The sequence below is a fragment of the Balaenoptera borealis genome (genome assembly GCF_965194805.1).
Source record: "Balaenoptera borealis genome assembly, chromosome: 12".
Classification (NCBI taxonomy): domain Eukaryota; kingdom Metazoa; phylum Chordata; class Mammalia; order Artiodactyla; family Balaenopteridae; genus Balaenoptera; species Balaenoptera borealis.
This window is the reverse complement of record NC_138869.1, coordinates 47,856,361-47,881,676: the sequence shown is the minus strand read 5'-3', so window position 1 is coordinate 47,881,676 and position 25,316 is coordinate 47,856,361. Positions and strand designations below refer to the sequence as shown.

General features: G+C 43.4%; 1 protein-coding gene across 1 annotated transcript in view; it reads left to right on the top strand.

Annotated features, from left to right (window-relative positions):
- Window positions 1-25,316, top strand: part of SCN11A (sodium voltage-gated channel alpha subunit 11) — a 166,074-nt gene that overhangs the window by 23,586 nt on the left and 117,172 nt on the right. The window contains exon 4 of the mRNA XM_082348288.1: window positions 5,392-5,474. Within this exon, the coding sequence (XP_082204414.1) occupies window positions 5,392-5,474 (83 nt within the window). The remainder of the gene's footprint in view (window positions 1-5,391; window positions 5,475-25,316) is intronic.

Here is a 25,316-nt window from a genome sequence, read left to right as displayed (position 1 = left end):
ATTTAGTTGTTTTTCTGGGGTTTTATCTTGTTCCTTCATCTGGTACATAGCCCTCTGCCTTTTCATCTTGTCTATCTTTCTGTGAATGTTGTTTTTTTCCACATGCTGCAGGATTGTAGTTCTTCTTGCTCCTGACTAATAAAGGTTTATTGAGTATCTTCAATGTGCTAGGTAGTGAAACATGTACTAACAAGATTAAATCATGACAGTTGTACCCAAAAACTTTAGTCTAGAGGAAGAAATGGACTACTAAAGGATTAAGTTACATGTGGTAAGTGTTGTAACAGAACCGAGTAAAACTTATGTTACACAGAGGAAAGGGAGAACAACTTTGGGGAGGTGGAGACAGCCTTTATAGAGGGGACATTTGAACTTGATTTTGAAGGAGAACAGTTTGCCCAGTGGAGGAGAGGTGGGCCAGCAGTATAAAGAACATGTGCAAAGTCAGACATGAAAGAACGCACCCTATCCCAAGAATGAATTTCCCAATTACTGTGCAAGCCTTGAAGACTTGTAGAGCCAAACTTCTCCCAGTCCAGACCAAACCAGACACAAATCCAGAATCTCCCAACAGACTCCCAAAAGGAAGGAGGGGTTTTAAGCCTTGCCAGACCTTGCAAAGCTCCTCTGACCTGTTTAGAGCTAAGCTAACCTAACCTATCCAAGTGATAGACTGCCATGCATTGCCCCCTAGAGTCAGTTATAGTGTTGATAACAGTAAAATTGGAAGTGAAGCTTAATTTCAGTAGGTGGCAGTAGTCACAAAGCAGATGTTTTTGTTTCTTTTCAGTTATTTTAGCTTTAGGTGTTGACCAGCTTTGGGGCTTAAACACACTGGGTTTGGAAGCCAGAGCCTGGAGGGACCTTAGTCAGTCCTTCAGCCAGCATCACACGGTTTACAGTTGGCCACCTTCACCAGTGGTGGACTCATCACAGTTCTCCCAGTGGAGTCCTTTCACCTGAACCCGCAATGCTACTTCCTATTTTTAGGAGCAAGGGAACTTCATTATCAGAGTACTTACTATTGGAGTACCAATAATTACAAGTTGTGACGTAGGGTCATCCCAACATGAAATGTTCACTAACAAATCGATCCTTACAAAGCTAGCCCCTGTTCACACCTCCTTCTGGCTTAACATGGCATCTACCCCTCCCCCCACAACATTAGTGTCAGATGTTGTCACTGTGATTACTGTGCCTACCAGTTACAGAGTGAAATTGCCAATCTTGCAAAAGATGCAGGGTTTCACTAAGGTAATGAAAGTGATGATTGAGGACTGATTCAGTAATTGTTAGAAAATCTCCAAGAAATGAGTCTGGCAGAGTTTGTCTGGTTACAACTGAAAAAGAGAAAATCAACAAAGATGATGATATAATAAAGGCTTCAGAAGGGAATGATTGGAAATGCAAAGGATTTGGAGAGGTTCTGGGGAAAAGTGATGAAGCCCTTGACTATTTTGCAAAATTTACCTTTCTTAAAACCTTTTTGTGAAGGTCAAATAAGAAGTGATTGACTTCATATTTTGCTGTCTTAGAAATTTTTTTTTCAGAATAAAGATGCCCCAAAGAAGCCTTGATTCATTTTTCTGTTCTAAGAATTAGTCCATTTTTTGCAGTTATAATCAAAATGTGATTAAATATAAAATAAAATAAATTTACTATCATAATTTTTAGTTCTTTTTAAGATAAAGCTCCAATCCACACACACACCCCCACCCACCCACACACACTATTTGCTGTAAAATGTTGCTTCCCATTTAAGTGAATTCACTTGAAGTGACCTTTCCCCAGGACTAATTATTCTCAGAAACTTTTTTTCTGAGGACTCCTTAATTCTACCCTGTAAGAGCTTATAGGGCGCACTAGGCATGAAGACATTTTAGATGTGTTGTGTGTTTGGTTAGCGAAGATTGCAAACCTGGCTGCAGATCGCTGGCCCAGTTCCTTCCCGCAAGAGGAGTGAGGTTTCCCCCATGATAGCTGCATCTGCTTGTTCCAGGCTTGAGTCATGGACGTGGTGGACTGGCTTATAAAAGCTGCTCTCTGGGGTTCATGAGAAATTCAGCTGCTGATATAACTGACTGTTCGTCCTTCCTTTATAACGCAGCAGCCACATTAAACAAATACCATATGCTAACACATATATGTGGAATCTAAAAAAAAATGGTTCTGATGAACCTAAGGGCAGGACAGGAACAAAGAAATAGACGTAGAGAATGAACTTGAGGACATGGGGAGGGGGGAAGGGTAAGCTGGGACAAAGTGAGAGAGTGGCATGGACATATATACACTACCAAATGTAAAATAGATAGCTAGTGGGAAGCAGCCGCATAGCACAGGGAGATCAGCTCAGTGCTTTGTGACCACCTAGAGGGGTGGGATAGGGAGGGTGGGAGGGAGATGCAAGAGGGAGGAGATATGAGGATATATGTATATGTATAGCTGATTCACTTTGTTATACAGCAGAAACTGACACACCATTGTAAAGCAATTATACTCCAATAAAGATGTTAAAAAAAATAACTGGACAAATGCAAAAAAAAAAGCAATTCATGTAAATAAACAATTTATAAAGTGAATCAATGCTAAGGGAAGCCCTTTTTTTTAACATCTTTATTGGAGTATAATTGCTTTACAGTGTTTTGATTTGCATTTCTCTAATGATTAGTGATGTTGAGCAGCTTTTCATGTGCCTCTTGGCCATCTGTATGTCTTTTTTGTGGAAATGTCTATTTAGGTCTTCTGCCCATTTTTGGATTGGGTTGTTTGTTTTTTTGATATTGAGCTGCATGAGCTGCTTGTATATTTTGGAGATTAATCCTTTGTCAGTTGCAAATATTTTCTCCCATTCTGAGGGTTGTCTTTTTGTCTTTTTTATGGTTTCCTTTGCTGTGCAAAAGCTTTGAAGTTTCATTAGGTCCCATTTGTTTATTTTTGTTTTTATTTCCATTTCTCTAGGAGGTGGGTCAAAAAGGATCTTGCTGTGATTTATGTCATAGAGTGGGGAAGCCCATTTTTTTTTTTTTTTAATTTTATTTAATTAATTAATTTATTTATGGCTGTGTTGGGTCTTCGTTTCTGTGCGAGGGCTTTCTCCAGTTGCGGCAAGTGGGGGCCACTCTTCATCGCAGTGCGCGGGCCTCTCAATATCGTGGCCTCTCTTGTTGCGGAGCACAGGCTCCAGACGCGCAGGCTCAGTAATTGTGGCTCACGGGCCTAGTTGCTCCGTGGCATGTGGGATCTTCCCAGACCAGGGCTCGAACCCGTGTCCCCTGCATTGGCAGGCAGATTCTCAACCACTGCGCCACCAGGGAAGCCCGGGAAGCCCATTTTTAAAAGCAGAGAATCCCCCTTTTATGGTTTTTGTAAGGATTAAGTGAGATTAAAGCTATGAAAGAATTTTAGTATGACACAATGACTGGAAAGGTATTTTTTTACTATTTAAAATGTATCAGGTAGAAGGTAAAGGGATTCCTTTTTTGGTTGAATCATTCATGTGTTATGTATGAGCAGGAGAGCGATGTGATGGGAAGTTGATTGTCAAGGTGGGAAGATCAGCCAGAGGAATGTAGATTGTCTGTAAAAACAGATAACAGAAGCCAGCAGTTATATTTAGTAAAACCATAGGCTGAAGGGAGAGTAGTGTGTTTCTATCCATTTTTCCAGGCATAAAAGCACAGTGCATTCTTGAGGAGGATTGAGAGTTGAGCTACATGAATGATTCGGCCACAGCCAGTTCTGGATGGATTGAAATCCAGGTCTTTACTCTGTATCTTAACTATGATGAATCAGTTCATCAGGCTGTCAATAAAAAGCTTCACTGTGAGAGGATGTGTGAATGGAAAGGCTGTGTTGGACTTGGTTCCTACACTCAAGGATCTTGGGGAGAACAGAACTGTTAAACAACTGGAGATTATTTTGTAATCTAAGCCACAGACTGCAAATCCAGCCTCTTACCAGGACCCAGCAGGCGATGTACCTGAGGAAGTATGCCAGTTATAAGAAAGCAATTGCATGGATGTATATAAATGACATTGGACCTTAATGTGAGAATATAGGCAGTGGTAAAGACAGAGGCAAACAGAGCTTGTGTCATGTCAAAAGGGGCAGCAGCCTCAACTCAGCTTCCCAGTTGCCCACTGAGAATTGGGCCTAGAATTGCCAGATCTTCTGGTTTTGTCAAAGGAAAAAAGAAATCTAGATGTTTATATGGAATTTCTCAATTTTTAAAAGTTCTCAATATTAATAAAATGTCAAAACACGGGTCTGCAGCTTTCTTTGTGATCTCTGCAAACACGTGGTGATGAGTGGAAAGCTGGGGACGCTCAGAGAAGAGAGAAGAGGGTGAGGCATCTGTGGCCTGAGGGATGGACCCTTTCACTGGGAGGAGGGCAGGTCCCCAGCTCCCTCTGGGTGGAGGTCAGGATGCAGAGGCTCATCTTCCCAGCACACTCCTGTAGCCCAAGGACTGGCTCTGACTTGGTCCACTTGCCCTCTTATCAGCTATTTCCCTAGGAGAATGGTGGGGACATAGAGGAGATGTTCATTTTTTTACGGAGCAATATGGAATTGTCAAAGTGATTGGAGGCAAAATTTTCTAAAATTTGGAGAATTATAAAATAAAAAGTAAGAGCTCTCTTTCCATTTCTCCCCTCCTCTCTATTTCTATTTCCAAGAGATAATCACTGATAACATGTCTGTTATTCCAGAAATTTTCTAAGCGTATAAAACCATATATGTGATTTCTTTTTTTTTTCTCCAAGAGACAGAGGAAGGATGATTGGCCATTGAACAGGGAGCACAGTTCCAGGTCTGTGCCTTTGTGTCTATAGCGTTTCCCACTTGGGAGACCTTTATTTTCCTCCTCCTCTCCTGGTGTGAATGCCTTGAAAGGCAGCACAGTGCAGAAGAGTGCAGACCCCCAGTCAGACTTTCTGGCTCCCAGCCTGGCTCTCCTGTTTACTAGCTCTGACTCTAGCTGAGTTACTCAGCCTTTTCTTGCCACGATTTTCTCATCTATAAAAAGGGCATTAAAAGTAGAATCTGTCTCAAAAAGTTGTTATGAGAAATAAACGTGTTTAAGTATATGAAGGGCGTGGGGCAGGATTTGTCACCAAGCAAGTGCTATAGAGGTGTTTACTATTATCATTGTTCTCAAAGGTCTAGCATTTGTTTCCTTTCTGTCAATACTAGGAAACCTTCCTCAGTCATCCCTAATTCCTGCTTCTCTCTCTCCTCCTCTGCCTTACCTGTTTTAGTGCTAATTATGCCACCGAATTTGGCACCTAATTATATGGCCTCACATTGTCTCAACCGGGGTCATGTGTGCCTGTGCATTGCTGACCTGTCTAGGGCAGGTGCCATGCCTCTCACTTCTTTTTGTCTTTGCAGAGGCATCACATGAACAGAGATGGGCAGGAATGCAGGTGCGAGGACCTACGGGTCTGTGTCCTGCTCTGCCGGCTGTCTCAGAGGTCAGTGAGAGGTCAGGGAGCTTGGGACCCAGCTGCCCTTGCTTTGAGCTGCTTCTCTTGCTTTGAGCTGCTCTTTATATTACCCAGAAGGTGCCTTGCCAAAATTTAGAGCAAACAGTTTTAGAAACTGTTAGCTAGCACCAGGGCCTTAAGGGTGGCAATGCTCGGCACTTCTCCTCTCCCCAGAGAGCCTCTGAGATCATCTCAGTAAAACTTTAATGCCTGGAAGTCAATTAGAGTGGAGAATTCTCCTGTAATCAAAAGAGGCAGTGCTTTTATTGGAAAGGTACAAACAAGAGGGGAAGGATGGCAGCTGTGTGAGGCTCTGTAGAGCTAATGGCTTAGGCTGGGAAAGTTATTTTGACAGAGTCAGACCATATCTATCAGGCATGAAGGCAAGGAAAGGGGCTGTGGAGTGGGCAGAGGGGGAAACAGGCTATAGGTGGCCTTCATGATTATCTTTAGAGTGTGCTGAAGCATTCCCAGAGCAAATTTACAGCTTCGCTTTCCTGGGTCATCCATCAGATCCATGAAGTGAGAAGAATTACTCTCCATCATTTTAGAGAGGAGGAATGGAACTTCAGAGGGGTTAACATGGCACTGGAGTTAACACCACAGCCTCTCTACTTTCAGAAAGTAGACCTCGCTGAAGTGAGGAGTGTGGATGAGGAGGTGGAGGAGCCCTGCTCTCTCTAAGCACATTCTCCGAAAGTGGCACCTTCTCAGTGCCTGCTAAGAGAATTCTGAAAAGCTGTTAGAAGAAGTCACGTGAAATTTATGACTTAAATATTAGTGGACAGATGCACGGGTTGTATGTGTCTGTTCCATTTACTGCTGCATAACAAGTCATCCCAAAACTGACTGTCTTCCAAAAACCATTTTATTATATTCACAGATCTTGTGGGTCAGGAATTCAGGCAGGGCAACAATGAGGATGGCTTGTCTATTCCATCATGTCTGGGGCCTCAGCTGGGAAGACATGTAACAGGGAGTCACTTGACAGCTGGAGGCTGGAATCTTCTAAGGGTCCAGTTGGCTGGACATCCAGGATTGCTCATCACATGGCTGGCAGCTGATGTTGGCTGTCATCTGGGAGCTAAGCTGGGGCTGTTGACCAGAGCACCACATGTGTCTTCTCTAGCATGACAGTCTCAGGGTATTTGGTACTCTTCTGTGGAGGCTGGCTTTCCTCAGAGTGAGCCTCCCAAGAGAACCAGGCAGACCTTTTATGACCTAGTATCTCTTCCACTCCAGTCTATTGGTCAAAGTAGTCACAAGCCTGCCCAGACTCAAGGGAAGGAACACAGACCCCACCTCCCACTAATGCTGAAGAATATATAGCCATTGTTTTTAAAAACCACAGTGCTGTCTTATTTCTTTATGTCCTCATTCCTTTATGACCCCATTAATCCCTAATTACATAGGAGTTGTAGTTGAAGTCAGCAGGTGCTGGAATCCTGCCTTGGCTTTGCCACTAACTAGCTGTGTGACCTTAGAAAAGTTACCTCACCCATCCAAATTTCTGTTTTCTCATTGATAAAAGTATTTATTACCAAATAAATAAACTTTTAGATATCTTTTGTCACATATAAAATATATTAAAAAAATTTTTTATTGAAGTATAGTTGATTTACAATGTTGTGTTAATTTCTGCTCTACAGCAAAGTGACTCAGTGACTCACATATATAATTCTTTTTTATATTCTTTTCCATTATTGTTTATCCCAGGATATTAAATATATTTCCCTGTGCTATGCAGTAGGACCTTGTTGTTTATCCATTCTATCAATATATGTAATAGTTTGCATCTACTAATCCCAAATTCCCAGTCCATCCCTCCCCTACCCCCTCCCTTGGCAACCACAAGTCTGTTCTCTATGTTTGTGTGTCTGTTTCTGTTTAGTAGATAGATTTGTTTGTGCAAATATTTTAGATTCCATATATAAATGATATCATATGGTATTTGTTTTTCTCTTTCTGACTTACTTCACTCAGTATGATAATCTCTAGGTCCATCCATCTTGCTGCAAATGGCATTATTTCATTATTTTTTTATGGCTGAGTAATATTCCATTGAATATATGTACCACATCTTCTTTATCCATTCATCTGTCACTGGACATTTAGGTTGTTTCCATGTCTTGGCTATTGTGAATAGTGCTGCTATGAACATAGGGGTGCATGTATCTTTTTGTACAAAATACCTTTAAAATGTAGCTGTCCTATACAACTCTGAGCAGGATTATGATAAGGTATTGGAATATTACCAAGCTGCAGGCAGAACTCTTTTGTGGGACGGAAGCTTGGTGACCATGGAGGGAGAAATGGGAAAGGGCCTTGAGAATGATGGTGGGAGATGGAGAAGGGCTGGGCTGAGGTGAGAGGAGTGTGTGAGGACCACCCGAGACAGGAAGGTACTGGAAGGTGATCCAAGAGGTCAGGTATGAGCTGCGGGGATACCACTGCTGCCCAAGACAAGAAGAGAACTCTAAGAAGGAGGGATGGGTTAGGCCAGAAACGTTGATGATGGAGACCACAGGACATGTTCCTGAATGGCGGTGAGGAGGGTGGTGGTGGTGGTGGGAAGATGAAATTTCCTAGGCTCAGAGAGTGAGAGACAGTAAGACAAGGAAGAGTATTGTTCCTTCAGAGTCCTGTGTGGCTCTGCCCAGGGCTGGAGGGGACATGTAGGGAGACTGGCTGCATGAATGTCAATGGCAGGCATTGGGGCTGTGCAGTCAGGGGAAGTAACAGGTAGGCAGTGCTGGCTTCACGTGTGTGCAACCCATGAAGTCACACAGGGCCCTGCACCTAGGAGGGATCAAGCTTGGTTTAATGCTCTGCTGTCACCATTTTGAAATACAGATATAAACACTTCTCTTTTATCATCTATTCCCTTATTCTCAGCACTGAGGTACCGTATTGGAGCTAGGGTTCTTGGGTTGCAAGCAACAGAAACCAACTTTTCCTATTTAAAATAGCAATTATGGTAACAATTAATGGAAAACTTACTATGTCCCTCTGTGAGGGACCCAGAAACTTAATTAGGAATAAGAGAATAGTTATCATCAAGACCAACACCATCTTAAAATAGAAGCTTACAAGGGAAAGCTAAACTATACTTTCCCAGTAGAATACTGGTAAGAACTCGACCAGAGCCTACTGTCTGCCCACATTGCCTTCCCTGTCTTGATATTCTGGAAATCCTCCAGGAAAATTGAAAACCCTCCTGCTATTTTCCAAGTTAGGACCTCCTTCCCCTTTTGGACTTCATAGCCTTTTGCTCCTCTTGTCAGTCATTTCTGGTTCACTCTCATCATTACCAACCAATCCCTTTCCCTCTTATTTCCCACTTCTCCATCCTGCCAGAGAGCTCAGTAGTACAGCTTGGTGAAATCATAGAAGGAGCACTGCCCTGGGGTCATAGTGTCTGGGTTCAAATCTTGGCTTTGATCTTTATTATCTGTATGACCTTGACAAAGATCTTTAACCTCTCTGAGCCTCATCTGTAAAAGGAGTGAACAGTGCTTAACAAGTTAGTGTGATAATTCAGTGTGATTTTACATAGATGGATAGATAGATAGATAGATAGATAGAGATACACATATATACATCAATATAGATATATAGGTATATACATGTATATATCAATATCTACATATACATACATGTAAATGTCAATATATAAACCAATAGTTGATGACATACAAATCACAATCTGTAGTTTTCTTAATTAGCCATTCATTTTCCTATTTACCATATTCTTACTGCAAAATTGCAAGCTCCATTAGGAAAGAAAATTGGTCTCTCTTGCTATTGTACCATCCTCAATGCCTAGAACAGTTTCTGGAACATAGTAGGTATTCATTAAATATTTTTGTAAAAACAAATGTATGAATTGTTAAAAAATAAAATAAAATAAAATAGCAATTATGGAAGACAGAGGTGGGGGTGGGTTCATTTGATTGAAGACAATGTTGAAGAGCCAAGAAGAGGCAGATAACAGGCAGCTGTGAACATACTGGTCTCCAGCTGGACATAGCATCTGCCCCTCTGGAGGGACCTCAGTTGAAGAATGAGTAAACCCAACTTGGAGAATATGGTCTGAGAGAGCTCTTATTGAAAAGGACCTGCTGGTCATAGAGCAAGACTGCTCTGTGATTCCTCCTATGGCCTGGCAGTTGAGGAGGCGTCGCAGGTCGGGGGAGAGAGGGAGAGCTTGGAGAAGGATAACTGGTGTAGAAACCTTTCCAAACTAATTGGACAAAAAAGAATTAAAAATGTGATGAACAGGACTTCATTTTACCCCATTCTCCTGGGAACAAATCAGTGAACTGATCATTATCTTCACCAGAGGCCCATTTAGAAAGAGAACATTGAAAAAGCACATAGAACTGAAGGACTTGTAATCTGTAAGTTTATCTCTAAGTAATTTCTGTCTCTTAACTTCGTGATGGGTAAAACACAAGACAAGCTTAGCTTAAGCCGAAAGTGGTTTTGTATTTTTGGGGGGTTTTTTTCTGCATTTCTTTTTTTTCTTTTTTTTTTCTTTTGACATCTTTATTGGAGTATAATTACTTTACAATGGTGTGTTAGTTTCTGCTTTATAACAAAGTGGATCAGTTATACATATACATAAGTTCCCATATCTCTTCCCTCTTTCAAGAAACCACTGGTGAGTCATGATGGCCAAAGGACTAGAATCAGAAACTTTAGAGTCCTTAGCAACTCAAAGGGGTTCTTACTCTGTTTCTCACAACCTCCCTGTGAGGTAGGCACTATTATTAACTCATAGGTGAGGAAACTGAGGCACAGAGAGGTTAAGTAATTACCTTGTCTTGCTCCTAGGATGGGCGTGTCCTCATTCGTCCTGATACAGTCCTTGGGGGTTTCAGAATGTCCTTGTTCATTCCTCCATTACTTCCTTTCTCCATTCAAGTGAGACTCAAGCTCCTGGCACAGGGGAGGGCAGGCTGCAGAGGGCCTGGTGTCCACTGAAACTCTATGTCATAGGGCACAGAAGTGCCCTTCCTCAGTCCCCAATATTCCTGCTTCTTAGGAGTCCTCAACTGGGGGAGCCCAATGTCCTATACCCTTTGTCTGAGGCCTGAATATTGATGAGTGACCTGACCACTCTGGACAGGGTGAAATGGAGCAAAGAACATCAACTCTCAGGGTAGAGGAGAAATCACTGAGACCATCTAATCCAGGGGTCACAGACCCACAGGCTGCAAGAGCCACTCAGGCACCACGAACAAAATAAGTGCGACAAGAAGAGTGTGAGGGCTGCGGCTGATGGCTCCATCTTAGAACAGCCTGGCTTCTACTCAGCTCTGGCTTATTCTGCTACGTTGGACTGGCGCCCAACATTGTCAGATTTTCTGATTTTTTAAGAGAAGCTAGGCATTTCTTTTCTCCTACCTCATGAGATTATTGTAACAGTTAAAAGAAGTAACTCACCTAAGGTGCTTAGAACATGCATGTGGCACTGGAGGAAGCTCTCGGTAAGTGCTGGTCGCTGTCATTATAGCATTTCACAGATGTGGAAACCACGGCCCAGAAGGGGCTCCCCAAGATCACAGCCATGTTACAGGCTGTCCCACGCTCCTGACCCGGTTTCCCTCTCCTGCCCCAACCCTTTCCTGGGCCATCCACCATCTTCACTGTGTAGCATGACACATTTTAGGTAACCGCATAATGCCTTGCCACAGTATTTCTGCTGATTCCCTACTTTTAAGGAAATCTCCTCCCCTTGATAAACGAAACCTTTCTTTAAGTTTGTTCCAGCAAAACAATCTGCAAGGTTCTTTCATCTGCCTTTAGGTTCACATAGGAGTAGCAGCTTTGAAGCAGCTCCCCGCCCTCTTTTATTAACTCCAAGGGCCTGTATTATACAAACTCAGACTTTTCCCTTTAAGTCAGGGGCTCACCTACTATTTACCCAGGGCCATTAAACCATTAAGAGAAATGATGTTTCGTGGGCCAGGACAATTTGTGCACTTTGTTGAGAGTGAAGCTAATTTCCTCTTGCTTTGTGGAAAATGTTGTTTACTCTCATTAAAAGTTCCAGGAATTCTGCACCCTGAGCTGATCCAGGTGGGGTCCCCAAAGAGCAGGCAACAGGACTACCATTTCCTCCTGAGCACTTGGCTTTTGAGCCCTAACAGCTCCAAACAGGGCTTGGTGTTGGCCTCAGTCTCTACTTTTGACTTATGCTTGTTCCCGTGGTTCTGAGTTAATGCCAACTCACTTTCCCTGTCAGATTAATCCCCCTCACTAGAAAGTCTGAGGTTGAATGGGGCCACTCTCTGTCCCTCCCTGTTTTTGAACTGGAATTCTCCCTGTGGATTGCCATGTTGCCTCCTTCTTTGTCTTGGGATGGCCACCATGACACTTGACCTCAAAAATCTGTCAAAGTCAGACAGCCTGCTGCCCTTTCCAGAGGCCACAGATGAAGAGGGCAAAATGAGAAACTGAAGACCGATCTCTAAGGACACAGCCACTGGGCTGCACACAGGAGGTACTGGCTCCCCCTAGTTTTCAATGTTACTACTTTTTCAGTCCTTCTCAGCTGACAGAGCTCTACCTCCTGTTGGAGCCAACTTTAAGCCATTTTCCAGGTCTGTTTTTCTGAACTCCTTCTTGGAAATGTAATTAAGGTGCAAGGGGAGACAGCTGCACTCTTTGCATTTGCCATCAGGTCAGGAAGTGACATTCCTGGATAATAAGAATTTCCATAATAGATGGAAAGTCCAACCCCAGAGAAGGCTTGTGGTTGATGAAATTAAGGTTTTTCCAAATGAGGATGATAAGGAGCCACGTAAAATAAACTGTGACCTTGGAAACTGTGATGTGTACAGACAGATGTAAGCAGATGGATGGAAGTCTACAGAGAGGCTAGACAAAGGAAGACCAGCGATAAACCAATGTCAAGGTTTGTTCAGCTGCAGCCAAGGGAGTAAGGCACTGTGTCTGGAGTTCTGGTGTATCTCATCCTGGGTTTTAGGCAAACCAGTTCTCCACTGCATCAGAAATTTCAGGCTCTATATAGGTTTTGGTTATTAAAAGAAAAAATGTGTCTGCAATTACCTGATTCCCTTTGGCTTACTTCCACCCCTAGTGAGTAAACTTCTGGTTAATAATTTGGCTTCCCTGAAATTCTTTTTTTAATTTATTTTTTTTGGCTGCCTTGGGTCTTAGTTGTGGCACCGGGATCTTTGTCGAGGCATGTGGGATCTTTCGTTGCGGCATGCAGGCGTCTCTCTAGTTGTGGCAGCAGGTTTTCTCTTCTCTAGTTGTGGTGCACGGGCTCCAGAGTGCGTGGGCTCTGTAGTTGCGGCGCGTGGGCCCTCTAGTTGAGGCGCGCAAGCTCAGTAGTTGTGGCATGCGGGCTTAGTTGCCCCGCGGCATGTGAGATCTTAGTTCCCTGACCAGGGATCAAACCCGCGTCCACTGCATTGGAAGGCGGATTCTTTACCACTGGACCACCAGGGAAGTCCCTGGCTTTCCTGAAATTCTGATGTTGGGAAGAGGCTGCCTGGGATAGTAGTCATGACTATTTTGTTAAATAGATGAGATATTTCTGACCGATCAAAGCTGAGGACAAGATTCTGGGTCTGACTAGATCCATCCATGAGCTCCTCCCTGCTAGACACAACCACCTACTGGAAACTTGAAAAGCTCCCAAATCTCTCCTGGGTTCAGAGACCCCTGAAGCCTCTCACATGTCTCTCCTTGTCCTCCTGCCTTTCCCATGGTGTTCAGTTTGTAGTCTCCATACTGAAGAGTTGGAGAGGGAAGTGACCTGCCTGGGCTCCTGCAGTGGGTGCATGTAGCAGCTGCGACTCCTAACTCCCGTTAATGACTGAGACCACAGTACACAGTTGCCTGCACTGGTTCTGGGTATTTTGCTGCACTTCTCACCCATTAACTTCCCTTCCTGGAAAGATGTTTTAAAAACCACTTTGCTTCTGGAATTGGGCTGTTGGCATGCTGCAGGCCTGGGTTAAATCTCAGTATAGCCTTCTCGTTAAGGAAAGAGGCTGAGTGGTGAGGTTAGACCACGCTGAGGAGGATCTTAAATGTTTGCTGGGAAATTCTCGAAGAATTTTGTAGGGAATTGGGAGACTTCAGCTTTTTCAGCTAAGAGGCAACCTGCCCATATATGAATTTTTGACTGTGTAGAGAATTGATTAGAGAAGACCAGGGCTGGAGGGGTCTATTATAATGGTCCAGATGCCAGAGGATAAGAGTGGGATTAGCAGTGGAGATGGAGAAACAAAGTTAGAACAGATTTTGGAGGAACGCTATGCAGAATTGGCAAAGAAGTGTTTTATGAAGGGTGAAGTTTAAAAGGTTTATGGAAGGCCATTTAAAACTTTGTTAGTTATATGTTTATTTTTACATGTTGAAGTCCCTGCCTGCCATGGTCTCATGTGAATGACATGGCAGAGGTCTGCAGAAAATGAGCATGGAAATGGCAGTGTCTGGAGGATTCATAAGGTTCAGAAAGCTCTGCTTCTCAAAATCTGTGAGCAATATGCCCTGCTATGCCTTCATGATCCCAGGAAGAAGTTCTGACCCCACTGGAGAAAGCTTGTAGTGTCTCCCATGCCTCATTATCAAACTGGAAACACAGAAGTTGAGTAAGGAAGAGAAAAGTTACACCCACAAGGAATTGCCGGACTTTACTACTTTATGTCTCAACAATCTAAGAATCATTCATTCACTCATCCATTCATCCACTCATTCATTCATCCACTCATTCACTCAGCAGATACCATTGAGTGCCTATAATGTATCAGGCACCATACTGGAAATTTAATGGTGAGCAAAACCAGGAGTGGTCATAGCCCTGGTGGAATTTACAGAACCCAGAGGAAAAGACAGATGTTAATCGATCTCATAAACAAATGGAAAACTGCCCCTGGGATAAGTGCTAAGGAGAGACTTGCGGTGCTCTGAGGCCTGAGAGTGGGAGGATTTGGCACAATCAGGGACATCTGTGAAGTATTCCCAAGGAAATATCTTACACTGATATTTGAAAGGCTGGAAGGAGTTTAAGTGCGCTAAGAGGGTGGTGGGGAAGAGGGTTCTGGGGTGCGGGGGGTACAGCATGTGCAAATACCCTGTGGCTTCAGGAGGCATGGAGAGCACTAAGGACAGGAAAGAAAGCTGTTGTGGCCAGGGGAAGAAAGAAGGGACAGGAGGCTGGAGGGGGCAAGGCCAGACCATGCCGGGTCTGTGAGCCACGGTAAGGGGCTTGTCTTTATCATTGCTTATCATGTTTAAAGTCTAATCACATCATGTTGTCTTCGCTATATTGCTTTTTTAGGATTACTTTCTATTTACAGCAAGTATTATTAATTTTTAATGTGTCATAGTGACTTATAGATTTTTTTATAAAAATATATTTAAGATTAAAAATTGACTTGATTTAAATAAAAATAGTAATAGTCATACAGGTGGTAAGCAGAACTGTCAAGAATTGCAAACATGATGTGGAGTCAACTCTCATGGAAGGAGTGTGGGTGCTGATCACAAGTCTAGTTACCATCCATCACCATACAATTGACCCCTTTCACTTATTATACCCCTTCCTCTCAGGTAACCATTAATCTGTTCTCTATATCTATGAGTTTGGTTTTGTTTTATTTTGTTTGTTTGTTTTGTTTTGTTTTTGTTTTTTTGGGTTTTTTTTTTTTAGATTCCACATGTGAATGAAATCATATGGTATTTGTCTTTCTCCATCTGACTTATTTCACTTAGCATCATACCTTCAAGGTCCTTTCATGTTGTCGCAAATGGCAGGATCTCATTCTTTTTTTATGGCTGAGAAATATTCCATTGTGTGTGTGTGTGTATATATATATATAAAAGAAAACAAGTAAAGAATGGAGATTGTTGGACACTATGCAAAGTGAAATAAGCCAGTCACAAAAAGACAAATACTTTATGATTCCATTTATATGAGATACCTATGAGTAGTGAATTCAGAGAGAGAAAGTGGAATGGTGGTTGCCAGGGGCCGGGGGAAGGGTAGAATAGCGAGTTAATGGGTGCAGAATTTCAGTTTTGCACGATGAAAAGAGTTCTGGAGATTGGTCTCACAACAATGTGAACACTTAACAGTATTGAACTGTATGCTTAAAAGATGGTACATTTTTATTTACAATAACCAAGGTATGGAAATAACCTAAATGCCCATTTAATTGGACTTACAATAGGCTTTCTTAATCTATCCTCCATGTCTCTTAACCCCGCTTACTTGTTTTGCCTCATTTTGTGTTCTTTTCCTACACTTTGGTTTAATTTCTTTATATTTATCCTCCAGTTTTAAAATTTTCTCTGCCTGTGTGTCTGCTCTGCTGTATAACTTGCATACTACATTTCTACTTGCAGTTGCTAAATATTTTAGTTTGTGGACATTCTATTTGTTTCATTTTAAAATTTGCCAAGATCATTCTTTATAGTTTCTTGTTTCCTCACATTTTTTCTGTTAGTTCTTAAATTTTCTGTCTGATAATTCTAGTACCTAAAATCTTTGTGTTGTCCATTCCTTTGACTGGCTCTCACTGACGGTGACTTATTTCTATGTTTTGTGATTTTGATTGTGAACTGCTAATTTTTGTTAAAACCTTACTTGTGGGAATTGCTTGAAGCCTGAATCAGAGTGGAATTTCTCCAGAAAGATTTATATTTGTTTCTGCTATCCTCCTTCTAGAGGCAGTGTTATTTCTTGTTCACTTTACTTTGTGGGTGTAGCCCTTAGATGCTCCAGTTTTACACAGTGGACTCCTCTTACATATTCCACTTTAGGGGCCCCCAGACTTTCTCTCCTGCTCCATACTCTGTGTAGCCATCTAAACAGCAGCATAAGGTCTTGAGGGCATGGCAGAGGTCCTTTAGGTAAAAGATAGTTCCAACACTCTCTTTCATCCAAGGGTTTCTGTTTTCTCTTTATCTCTAGAGTCCTCAGAGCTTTTTAAATATTTTAATTTTTCATCTTTTAATATTTTATCCAGTATTTTAATTGTTTCAATTGTAAAATTATTTAGGGTATTTAGCTCTCCATGTCAGTCCAGGGTCCTCTTTAAGCTTCACATTTTCTTTATATAAAAACCATTATCTATATTCCTTTCTTTGTTACTGTTTTGATTTTCCGATATGTGTATGTGTGTGTGTGTGTGTGTGTGTGTGTGTGTGTGTGTGTGTGTAAAAATAAATAAATAAATAAATAAATAAATAAATAAATAAATATATATATATATATATATGGCTTCAGTTCTGACTCCTGACTTCAAGTAGAACCTTTGAGCCTCTAATTAACAGGCTTGTGAAAACATTTTTTTCTCCTGAGATTACATTTATTTATACAAAAGTTTCATGGAGAGGAGTATAGCAATTAATTTTTTCTTGTGATAAAACTGAAGGTTGAGAATAGTGTTTAAAAATAAAATTAAATATAAATTTAAATTAGGAAAAGGAACATGGTCTTCAAACTTATTGTGCTATATCTTTTTTTTTTTTTTAAGACGGCATCTTTAAGATCGAGGACTGTGTTAGATTATGCACCACTCCTGACTTAGTGCTTTTTTTAAAAAAATTAATTAATTAATTAATTAATTAATTAATTTTTTGGGCTGTGTTGGGTCTTCGTTTCTGTGCGAGGGCTTTCTCTAGTTGTGGCAAGCGGGGGCCACTCTTCATCGTGGTGCGCGGGCCTCTCTTGTTGCAGAGCACAGGCTCCAGAGGCGCAGGCTCAGTAGTTGTGGCTCACGGGCTTAGTTGCTCTGCGGCATGTGGGATCTTCCCAGACCAGGGCTCGAACCCGTGTCCCCTGCATTGGTAGGCAGATTCTCAACCGCTGCGCCACGAGGGAAGCCCTGTGCTATATCTTATAACTCTGTTTTTCTATGTCTGTATAATAAGAATATCTTTTGCTAATGTTTGTTAAATTGTCCTGTAGACATGTGGATTTCCACATTTGAATGTTGTCTGCCATTATCCTGTAACTATAACTCTCTAGGCCTTGCTAATAATTGTCATACAAGCATTACTTGTGAAATCCTGGTCTATAACAGATCTATATGTTTCTAAATTTCTCTTTTTGATGATGGTGTTATCAGGCTCACTTTGCCTGCCTCTTCTCCCTTTCACCATGGAATTATTAATTTATTCCCAGACTCTAACACATTCTTTGTCTTAAGTGTTAGAAAGATTTTTTTTCTATGCAGCCCACAATGAGTTCAATATGCTTGTATCTGCACTCCCAACTGAGTGAAGGTAGAAGCTGTGTCTTACTCATTTCTGTGTCTAAGTGGTTTATAATTTAGTAGGAACTCAGGAATATAATGAATAGAATAGAAACATAAGAAGAAAAAAAAGCGTCAAAATCCAAGTTTTTAAATAGCAGTTAATCTGCTATTGAGGCCACCTGGCTTTATTCAGGGTGCGAGACGTCTGAGTGGGGCCCAGCAGGGGCAGGGTTGGTGTTCAGAACCTGCTACTCAACCCAGCCCTCTGATTCTGTCTCTCTTAGGCTACCTGGCTGCCAACAGCTCCAGCTAAAGGAGCACCAGAGTGTGGGTAATGGGACCCAGCCACCACGGGTGGCTGGGGAGGGAGGTTGGCCCAGTACTTGTCATCTCTGCATGATGGCTCTGTGGTCCTGGGGAAGCTACAAGCCTGAGACTGCTCCCACCTCCCCTCCCCATTCAGGGAGGCCCAGCATTTTGTTCCCTCCAATTAACTGTGCATAACAACAAGGAGTGAAACCAAGTGATTTAAGTAATAATTTATCATATTCAGTTCACCATTAACAGCCATCTAGTGTTTCCTTTGCCCTTTTAAATGAGTCTTTGTTCTGATGCTCAGCTCTTTTGTGTATTCCATAAGCTTTTAATGCATGCCTTCCCTCCCTCCCTCCCTCCCTTCTCCTGCCTTCCTTGAGCTTTGAAGCACTAGTGTCTTTCTAGAAGCAGCTGAGCCACCTCTCATCTAGCATCCTTGTCCCATTTAATAGGGAACTTGAGTGTCAGTTTATGAGCATGAACTCCCGGCTGCGTGCTGAGAAATGCAAGGGAAAAGGATACAGTCTTTGCTCTGGACCAGCTTTCAACCTAACTGGGGGGATGAGGCTCATCCAACATGAAGCGGTCAGAGGAAGGAGGGGACAGTATTTGTCAGTGTCAGAAAAGTTCGGCCTTGCTGTGAGGAAAGCTCCCTGGAGGAAAGGACTGAAACCAGTTCTGAATGTTGGTGTGGATTTGGGGAGGAAGTAGAGGAGAGGGCAGCCCACGCAGGGGCCTAGTGGGAGCACAAGTGTGGATTTGGGCAAATCTGGCGTGAGGGCAGGTGAGGTAAAGTCAAGGAAGTGAACCTTAACCAGGCTATTGCTGATTAAGGGAGCCTTTTGTCTGCCTGCTTGCTAGTTTGTCTCATCTATGGGATCAGCTGGCCTATGAGCCTCCTTTTCTTAACCCCATGGTTTCTGGGGTGTGGAGAGCCCGACCTTACGTAAAGAGGAAGTCAGGCAGTGGCCCCAGTGCAGTTTTAGGTTTTCTTAGTTTATTTACTTTCACAGCTGTATTCTGGTGGGCTCTGTGTGTGTGTGTGTGTGTGTGTGTGTGTATGTGTGTGTGTGTGTGTGTGATCAGGTATGTGTGAATGCACACCTTGGCTCTCAGGGACTCTCATCAGACAGTTATGTTTCTGGATTTGGTGCTGGGGTGGTAATAACTGAACTGGGGCAGCAGGGGCCATAGCTTTGAGTCACTGAGGCTATGAGACCCTGGGCCCCTGAAGAGGCCCTGATAGCAGATCTGTCCCTACCTCAGGCCTCTTGGGCTCCCTGATGGTGGAGGATGGGCCTAAGCATGGGGAGACAGGGAAGCCTGGACCTTCGGAGGAGCTGAAGGAGCGCCCACACAGGTCCGTCCTCTCGAGCAAGGTCCCGGGGCTCTGGCGGCACATTGAGGGGCCCATAGTCAGGGTGTGCCCACAGCCCAGTGCACTGTTCCCTTCTCAGAAGGAAACACCGTGCTGGGGGAGGGGGTCTCACTGGCCTTCCAAGGAGCCAAGGTGCTAACAGACTGGACTGCCCAGGGCACAGATCATCCCGGAGAGTGAGCTGAGGAGGGAGACAATGTGCAGGGACCCCATGGTCTGACTCTCCAGGCATCTAGGAGCCTGTATTCATGTGCTCACTTCAGGGTGTCTCTTGGCTAAAATGTCTTAAAAATGAGGCCTCAGGGGAAAAAAAACCCATTAACTAAGATTTCATTTTAATTTCTGAAATTAAATATAAGTTGAGAGCAAGCAAAATAAGACAACATTACCTTTAATTCCAAATTATGGCAATCCAATGATGTGGAGACCTACTTCTTTACTCAGATGTCTTTTGGGAAGAGCATATTATTTATTTGAAAGAAATACTCAGAGAAATTGCTTGAGATGGAGGGTAAGACCCCAGGGGCATGCATGTAAAAAAATAGAGGGGGCATCTTTGAAACTGTTATGCTCAAGGCATCAAAAGAAATTTGCCTCATTCCTGAGAGGAAAGTTGGTAGGAAATTTAGGTGAATAGAAAGAACTGAGGGTCCAGTGGGGTTGGGGAAAGCCAAGAGAGATCCTCCAGGCCAGAAGTGAGGGGCAGCAGGATTGGATACAGGTGACAGCAGAGGGACAGGCAGCTAACATCTGTGTGACAATAAAAGGACACATTCTTTTAATGGCAACAGATGGCCACAGGGTCAAGCATGCCTGGGGGTTTTGGTTGGGCCACCTTATACAGAAGTAACCGGGGAGGTTCTGTGCTCAGGATTTTAGAGAGAGAACCGAGTCTCATCCAGTTTAGATTTTGACATGAAACAATTAACCCAAGGCCACGTGGTGAACTGAGGAGGAAGGTCTTCCGATTTCTCCTGTGACACTCAGTCATTCTATTTCTGAACTTAAACCTCAGTTAGCAGATATTGTCTCTCTTCTATGTACATTCATTTCCAGATGCCTTTAAATTTGCTCTAGAAATACCAACATCCTCTTTCTGCCTAGTCAGGAAAGAGCAGAAAAAGAAAGCTGAAATGTCATCTCGAACACTGACTGCAGCCGCTGGACTACCTTCAGCCTCCTAGGGATGGTGGGAAGGGGGTGGGGGGCGGGGGGCGGGAAGGAAGGATAGGAAGGGGGGGTGGTCAGGAAGGCAGCTTCACAGTCAGGTCAGATGTGTTTCTTCCTGTTGCTGCAGCTCAACTCCCTTCCTCTGTATTCCCCAAGGACTGACTGTGCAGATATCTGATGTCACACAGGCCACTGAGCTTTTGCTGAAAGCCTAGACCTGTTCTTCCCTTTTACAAGCTTGGTGGTGCTGCCCCTTTAAGACTTTCCTTGGCTTTACCTCTTCCCTTCCTCCCTAAGAAGCCCAAGACCAAACGGAGAAGAATGAAGCCAGGGTAAATTGAGAAAATATTTGAAACCTATTAAATGTGGCTACAAGTTTATTGCAATTCTTAAGTTAATTATATCCTTTTTGACTTCCAGCCAGTCCCTCACTGGGCTTCCATATAGACTTGGCCACCTATCCCAGCCTCAGGCTGGCAGCATGCCTATCTGTCTGCCTTGTTCCTTCCCTCCCTCCTTCCCACCACCTCTTCCCCCCTCCCTCCTGCACAATTAAGTCAGCAATCCTCTATAGCTACTACCTCCTGGAGCTTAAATGTGGTCAGGGCTGGAGTGGGTATAAAGAATTTGAAGTGTGTGTGTATTTGTATCCCTGTGAGGGGCAGGGACATGGTAGATAGTGGAAGATCACGTATATAAACGCTTTCTCTTACCTCAGCCACAAACATTTATTTTAGCTTGTACCTTACAAAGTGTTACCCCCTGGTCATTTAAATCTCATGAATCCTTTGTACAAGTAGGTGTTATCACTGTACATCCAGGTGTTTATGGATGAAGAAACTGAGGCTCAGAGAAATTTTACAAAGAGATTGATTGCACAGCTATTAGGTGGCAGAACAAGATGGGATTCAAGACCAGGTGTTCAATTCAAAGTTGTGTGTGTGTGTGTGTATGTGTTTCCTCTCTACACTACACTGGTTCTCAAATAACAATAGAGTTGTACCTTTGTATAACATTTAAGAGTACAAAAGGAAGTTCATTCATATTGCCTTATGTAATCATTAAAACATTATGATGTTGGTGCTGTCCCCATTTGGGGGTTCTTTAGGAGTTCTCCTCCCAGATCCACCCCCAGGTTGGCATTGGGAGCTGCCTGACCTCTAGCTTCCTGACCCTCTGTTTATTGGTTTAGAGTCAGCCCCCGAGCCAGGTGAGGTCACTCAGCCCCTTCCCTGGGAATTTTGAGAATGAAAAAGGTCAGCATGTAAACGCAGTGGTTGAGAGTGGCCATTTTCTGTCAGGTCAGCTAGGACCAGAGAAAGCTAGTATACAGTAAGACAGGAGAACAAAGAGGCTGGGGAACAGCAACAGAACCAAGAGATGAGGAGAGGCAGAACTTCCTGAATGTCCTGCAGGTCTTCAATCTTTGGTTCTGTTCCATGAGAGTCAGCAGCTTCTCTTCCCTTGGATTCTGTATGACACTCCTGTTCCCTGCCAATAAAATCTTTTTTGCTTATACTGTATACTAGGGTTAGGATTTTCTTACTTGCAACCAAAAGAATCCTGAAAAATACATATCAGAAAATGGAAGCAGTGAACTAAGCGCTAAATATAGGTACAAGAAGTGAATGATAGGAGTTAGAGGATGGAGCAGTTTTTGCTGTTGTGTTACAGGAGATCTCATGAGCTGGGCTTTGAAGCCTTGCTCACAACCTACATGTATGTAACCATTTGGCAAACCCTGTGGAGGGGAAAGAAAAATACACAGGAACCATCTTTTAGGAAATTTCTGAGCATAGCAGGTGCTTTCGGTACTCCTGCCACATTCCGTCAGACTACCTCTGATTTCAGCTAAAGCTGTGGTGGACAGCTCTTGTGTACTAACAGCATCCCACCTCAAGGGTCTGTCTTGCTTCTCTTGGCTTTTCTGTCTCAGTGCTTTCTCCAAAGCCATGGGAGCTCTCTCAGCCCATGAGCAAGCATAGCCCAGAGATCTGGAGGTTGGAGAGAAGTTAACCCCAACTGAGACTGGAGGATCTGCTTCCAAGATGGCTTACTCTCATGGCTGATAAGTTGGTGCCAGCTCTTGGCAAGAGGCCTCCGTTCCTCCCCACGTGGAATCTCCACAGGGCTGATTGAGTGTCCTCACAGCATGGTGGCTAGCTCCCTCCAGAGGGGCAATCCAAGAGAGCAGGGAGAAGCCACGTTGCCTTTTGTGACCAAGCCTCAGAAATTACACACTGTCACTTCTGCAATATCGTGTTGGTTTTACCTGTTCAATTTGGGATAGGACCACACAAGAACATGAATACTGTTATCAGAGGTAAGGGTCACTGGGGCTATTTTAGAGGCTGATTACCATAATGTTCCTGTGGACAACCCTCAGCCAATAGGGGATGTAAGCCAGAGGACAAATGTCCAGCCTCCTAATTCTCAAATAAATTCTGAATAGCTCCTCAGAAGCTCCCCAGAGAGGCTGAGCCCCAGTCTGCCATATCTGTAATCATCTGAAGTGCACACCCTTTGTTGGCTTCTCCTCCTTCTTAGCCTTCCATTCTTCTCTCCCTCACTCCTGTTTCCTGTGATTTACCTCCCAAACAAACTCTTTCACTGAAGTACTTGTCTAATGCTTTTGGAGGAACCTAAACCAAAACACAAAGGTAGTATGTAAAATAATTTCATTTGTTCGTTTGTTTTAATATTTATTTATTTGGTTGCACTGGGTCTTAGTTGTGGCATGTGTGCTCCTTAGTTGTGGCATGTGAACTCCCAGTTGCGGCGTGCACGTGGGATCTAGTTCCCTGACCAGGGAATGAACCCCGGCCTCCTGCATTGGAAGCACCAAGCCTTACAAACTGGGCCAGCAGGAAAGTCCCTCGCTATGTCTATTTTTATACACAGAAATATCAGGCTTGCTTATTCCCACAAGCCCTCAAAAAATGGAAGCAACAGTCATGCTTGTCCCTCTCCACATGAATCTTTAGTAAAAGGCAAAATATTCATTTGATTATGAAGAGAAGTACGAGTATAGATTAAAATAGTTTTGAAATGGTGTGGAGCTGATCACGAAGGTATGTGATGTACTGCGCTGTTGGAATACTGATGGTTAACCATGTAGAGGAAACTCACAGGGATAGCGTGGTCTTGAAACCTTCGTGGAAGCAGCAGGAATTGAGAGATGGAGGGATTGGGGGAAGGAGCAAGAAGAAAGGCAAGAGGAAGGCAGCTTTAGCAATACCCTGAGCGAGGCAGGGAACAGAGAAGAGGGATGTGGCTGGGGGAGGAGTGGTCAGTGCATGGGACAGTCTACCAGGAAGGGGATGGGGCAGACTGTCCATTGGGAAGGCCATTGTGACAGTCCAGTTAGAGGTTAGAAGGGCTTGTACGTCTGGAAATGAAGGATAGAAGTGAAGAGCAAGATCTTACAGAGCAGGACACGCCAGGGCTTCCTTCCCAGAACCAGACAGATAGGATTGAGGAGCCTGCACTGGGTTTCAGAAAGGACTGTGAGGTTAGCAGTTCTTTTATTCATTCATAAATAATTATTAAACACTTATTAAATATGTACTCTTATAAGCATGGGGTCATAGCAGTGAACAAGATCATGAAACTGTGTCCTCAACAAGCATGTTTTCTGTAAGGAACTATCTAGGAACCTCCCTTAGGATCCTAAAGGCAAGTGCATGCTAGGAAATGGATTCTGGACTTCCTCAGAGCTGTGTCCTCAGAATCAGTCACAGCTAGTTCTCCTTGGTTTGCTCATTCCAAGGTTCCCCACAAAATGTCCTGCTCCCTTTGGCTGCTCTCACCTTCTGCTGTGGTGTACATCACACCCTCAGCATCATTCATTAACATCTGTTCATTTGCGTGGACGTCTTATTGTCAGTGTGATTACAGCAGTGGTGCATATTAGGGAAACAGGACTTGGTGGTTATTCATAAAATAATCAGAAGCCTAAGACAGTGCCAATGCCATGCCTGTGACTCAATACAAGTTCAAGTTCAAACTCAGCAGTATCCAAGTGGTATGCAAGGCCATGCAAAACATCCCTTCATCTTAGCCTCCTCCTCTTCTATCCCCATGGAATCACTTGAGATTCTCTACACGTCCTATCCTTCCAGGCCTGTGTGTCCTGGCTCATGCTTTTCCTGGCATCCCTGGAAAGCCCATCCCTACTTTCTCACATATTGAGTTCTTACTCATTTTCTGAGCCTCAGCTCAAATCCCATCTCTTCTTGGAAGCCTTCCTGGAATGAGTTGCTCTCTGCTCTATGCTGTGAAGGCCTCTGTTTGCATCTTGCTTGCAGCCCCTTGATGCTCCCTTTCTTGTTTTATAGTTCTTTGGACAGGTTTCTTTCTCATAAGAAACTGTAGGCTGCTCAAGGGCCCAGGTCTTATTTTAGTATTTCCAGGTGCTCTGCAATAGTGGACATTCAGTGTCATCTTTGCTAAATCAACAGATGGAAGGCATGGCTGCTGCACCACCTTGACCACTGATGCTGAAACTGATCAGCTTATCAGATGGTGGGACTGAGACTGGCAACGTCTTGCTGCCTGCTAGCACTTGAGGGAGGTGATGATGCTATATGGCTCGAGGGATGCAAATGCGGGTGCTCTGGCATTGGCATCTTATATTATGAAGTCCCAGCACAGGTGCTCTGCTCCATTTTTCAAACGCATGTTTGCCTTCCCTAAGTTCTCCACAGGAGACGTGAATCTGGG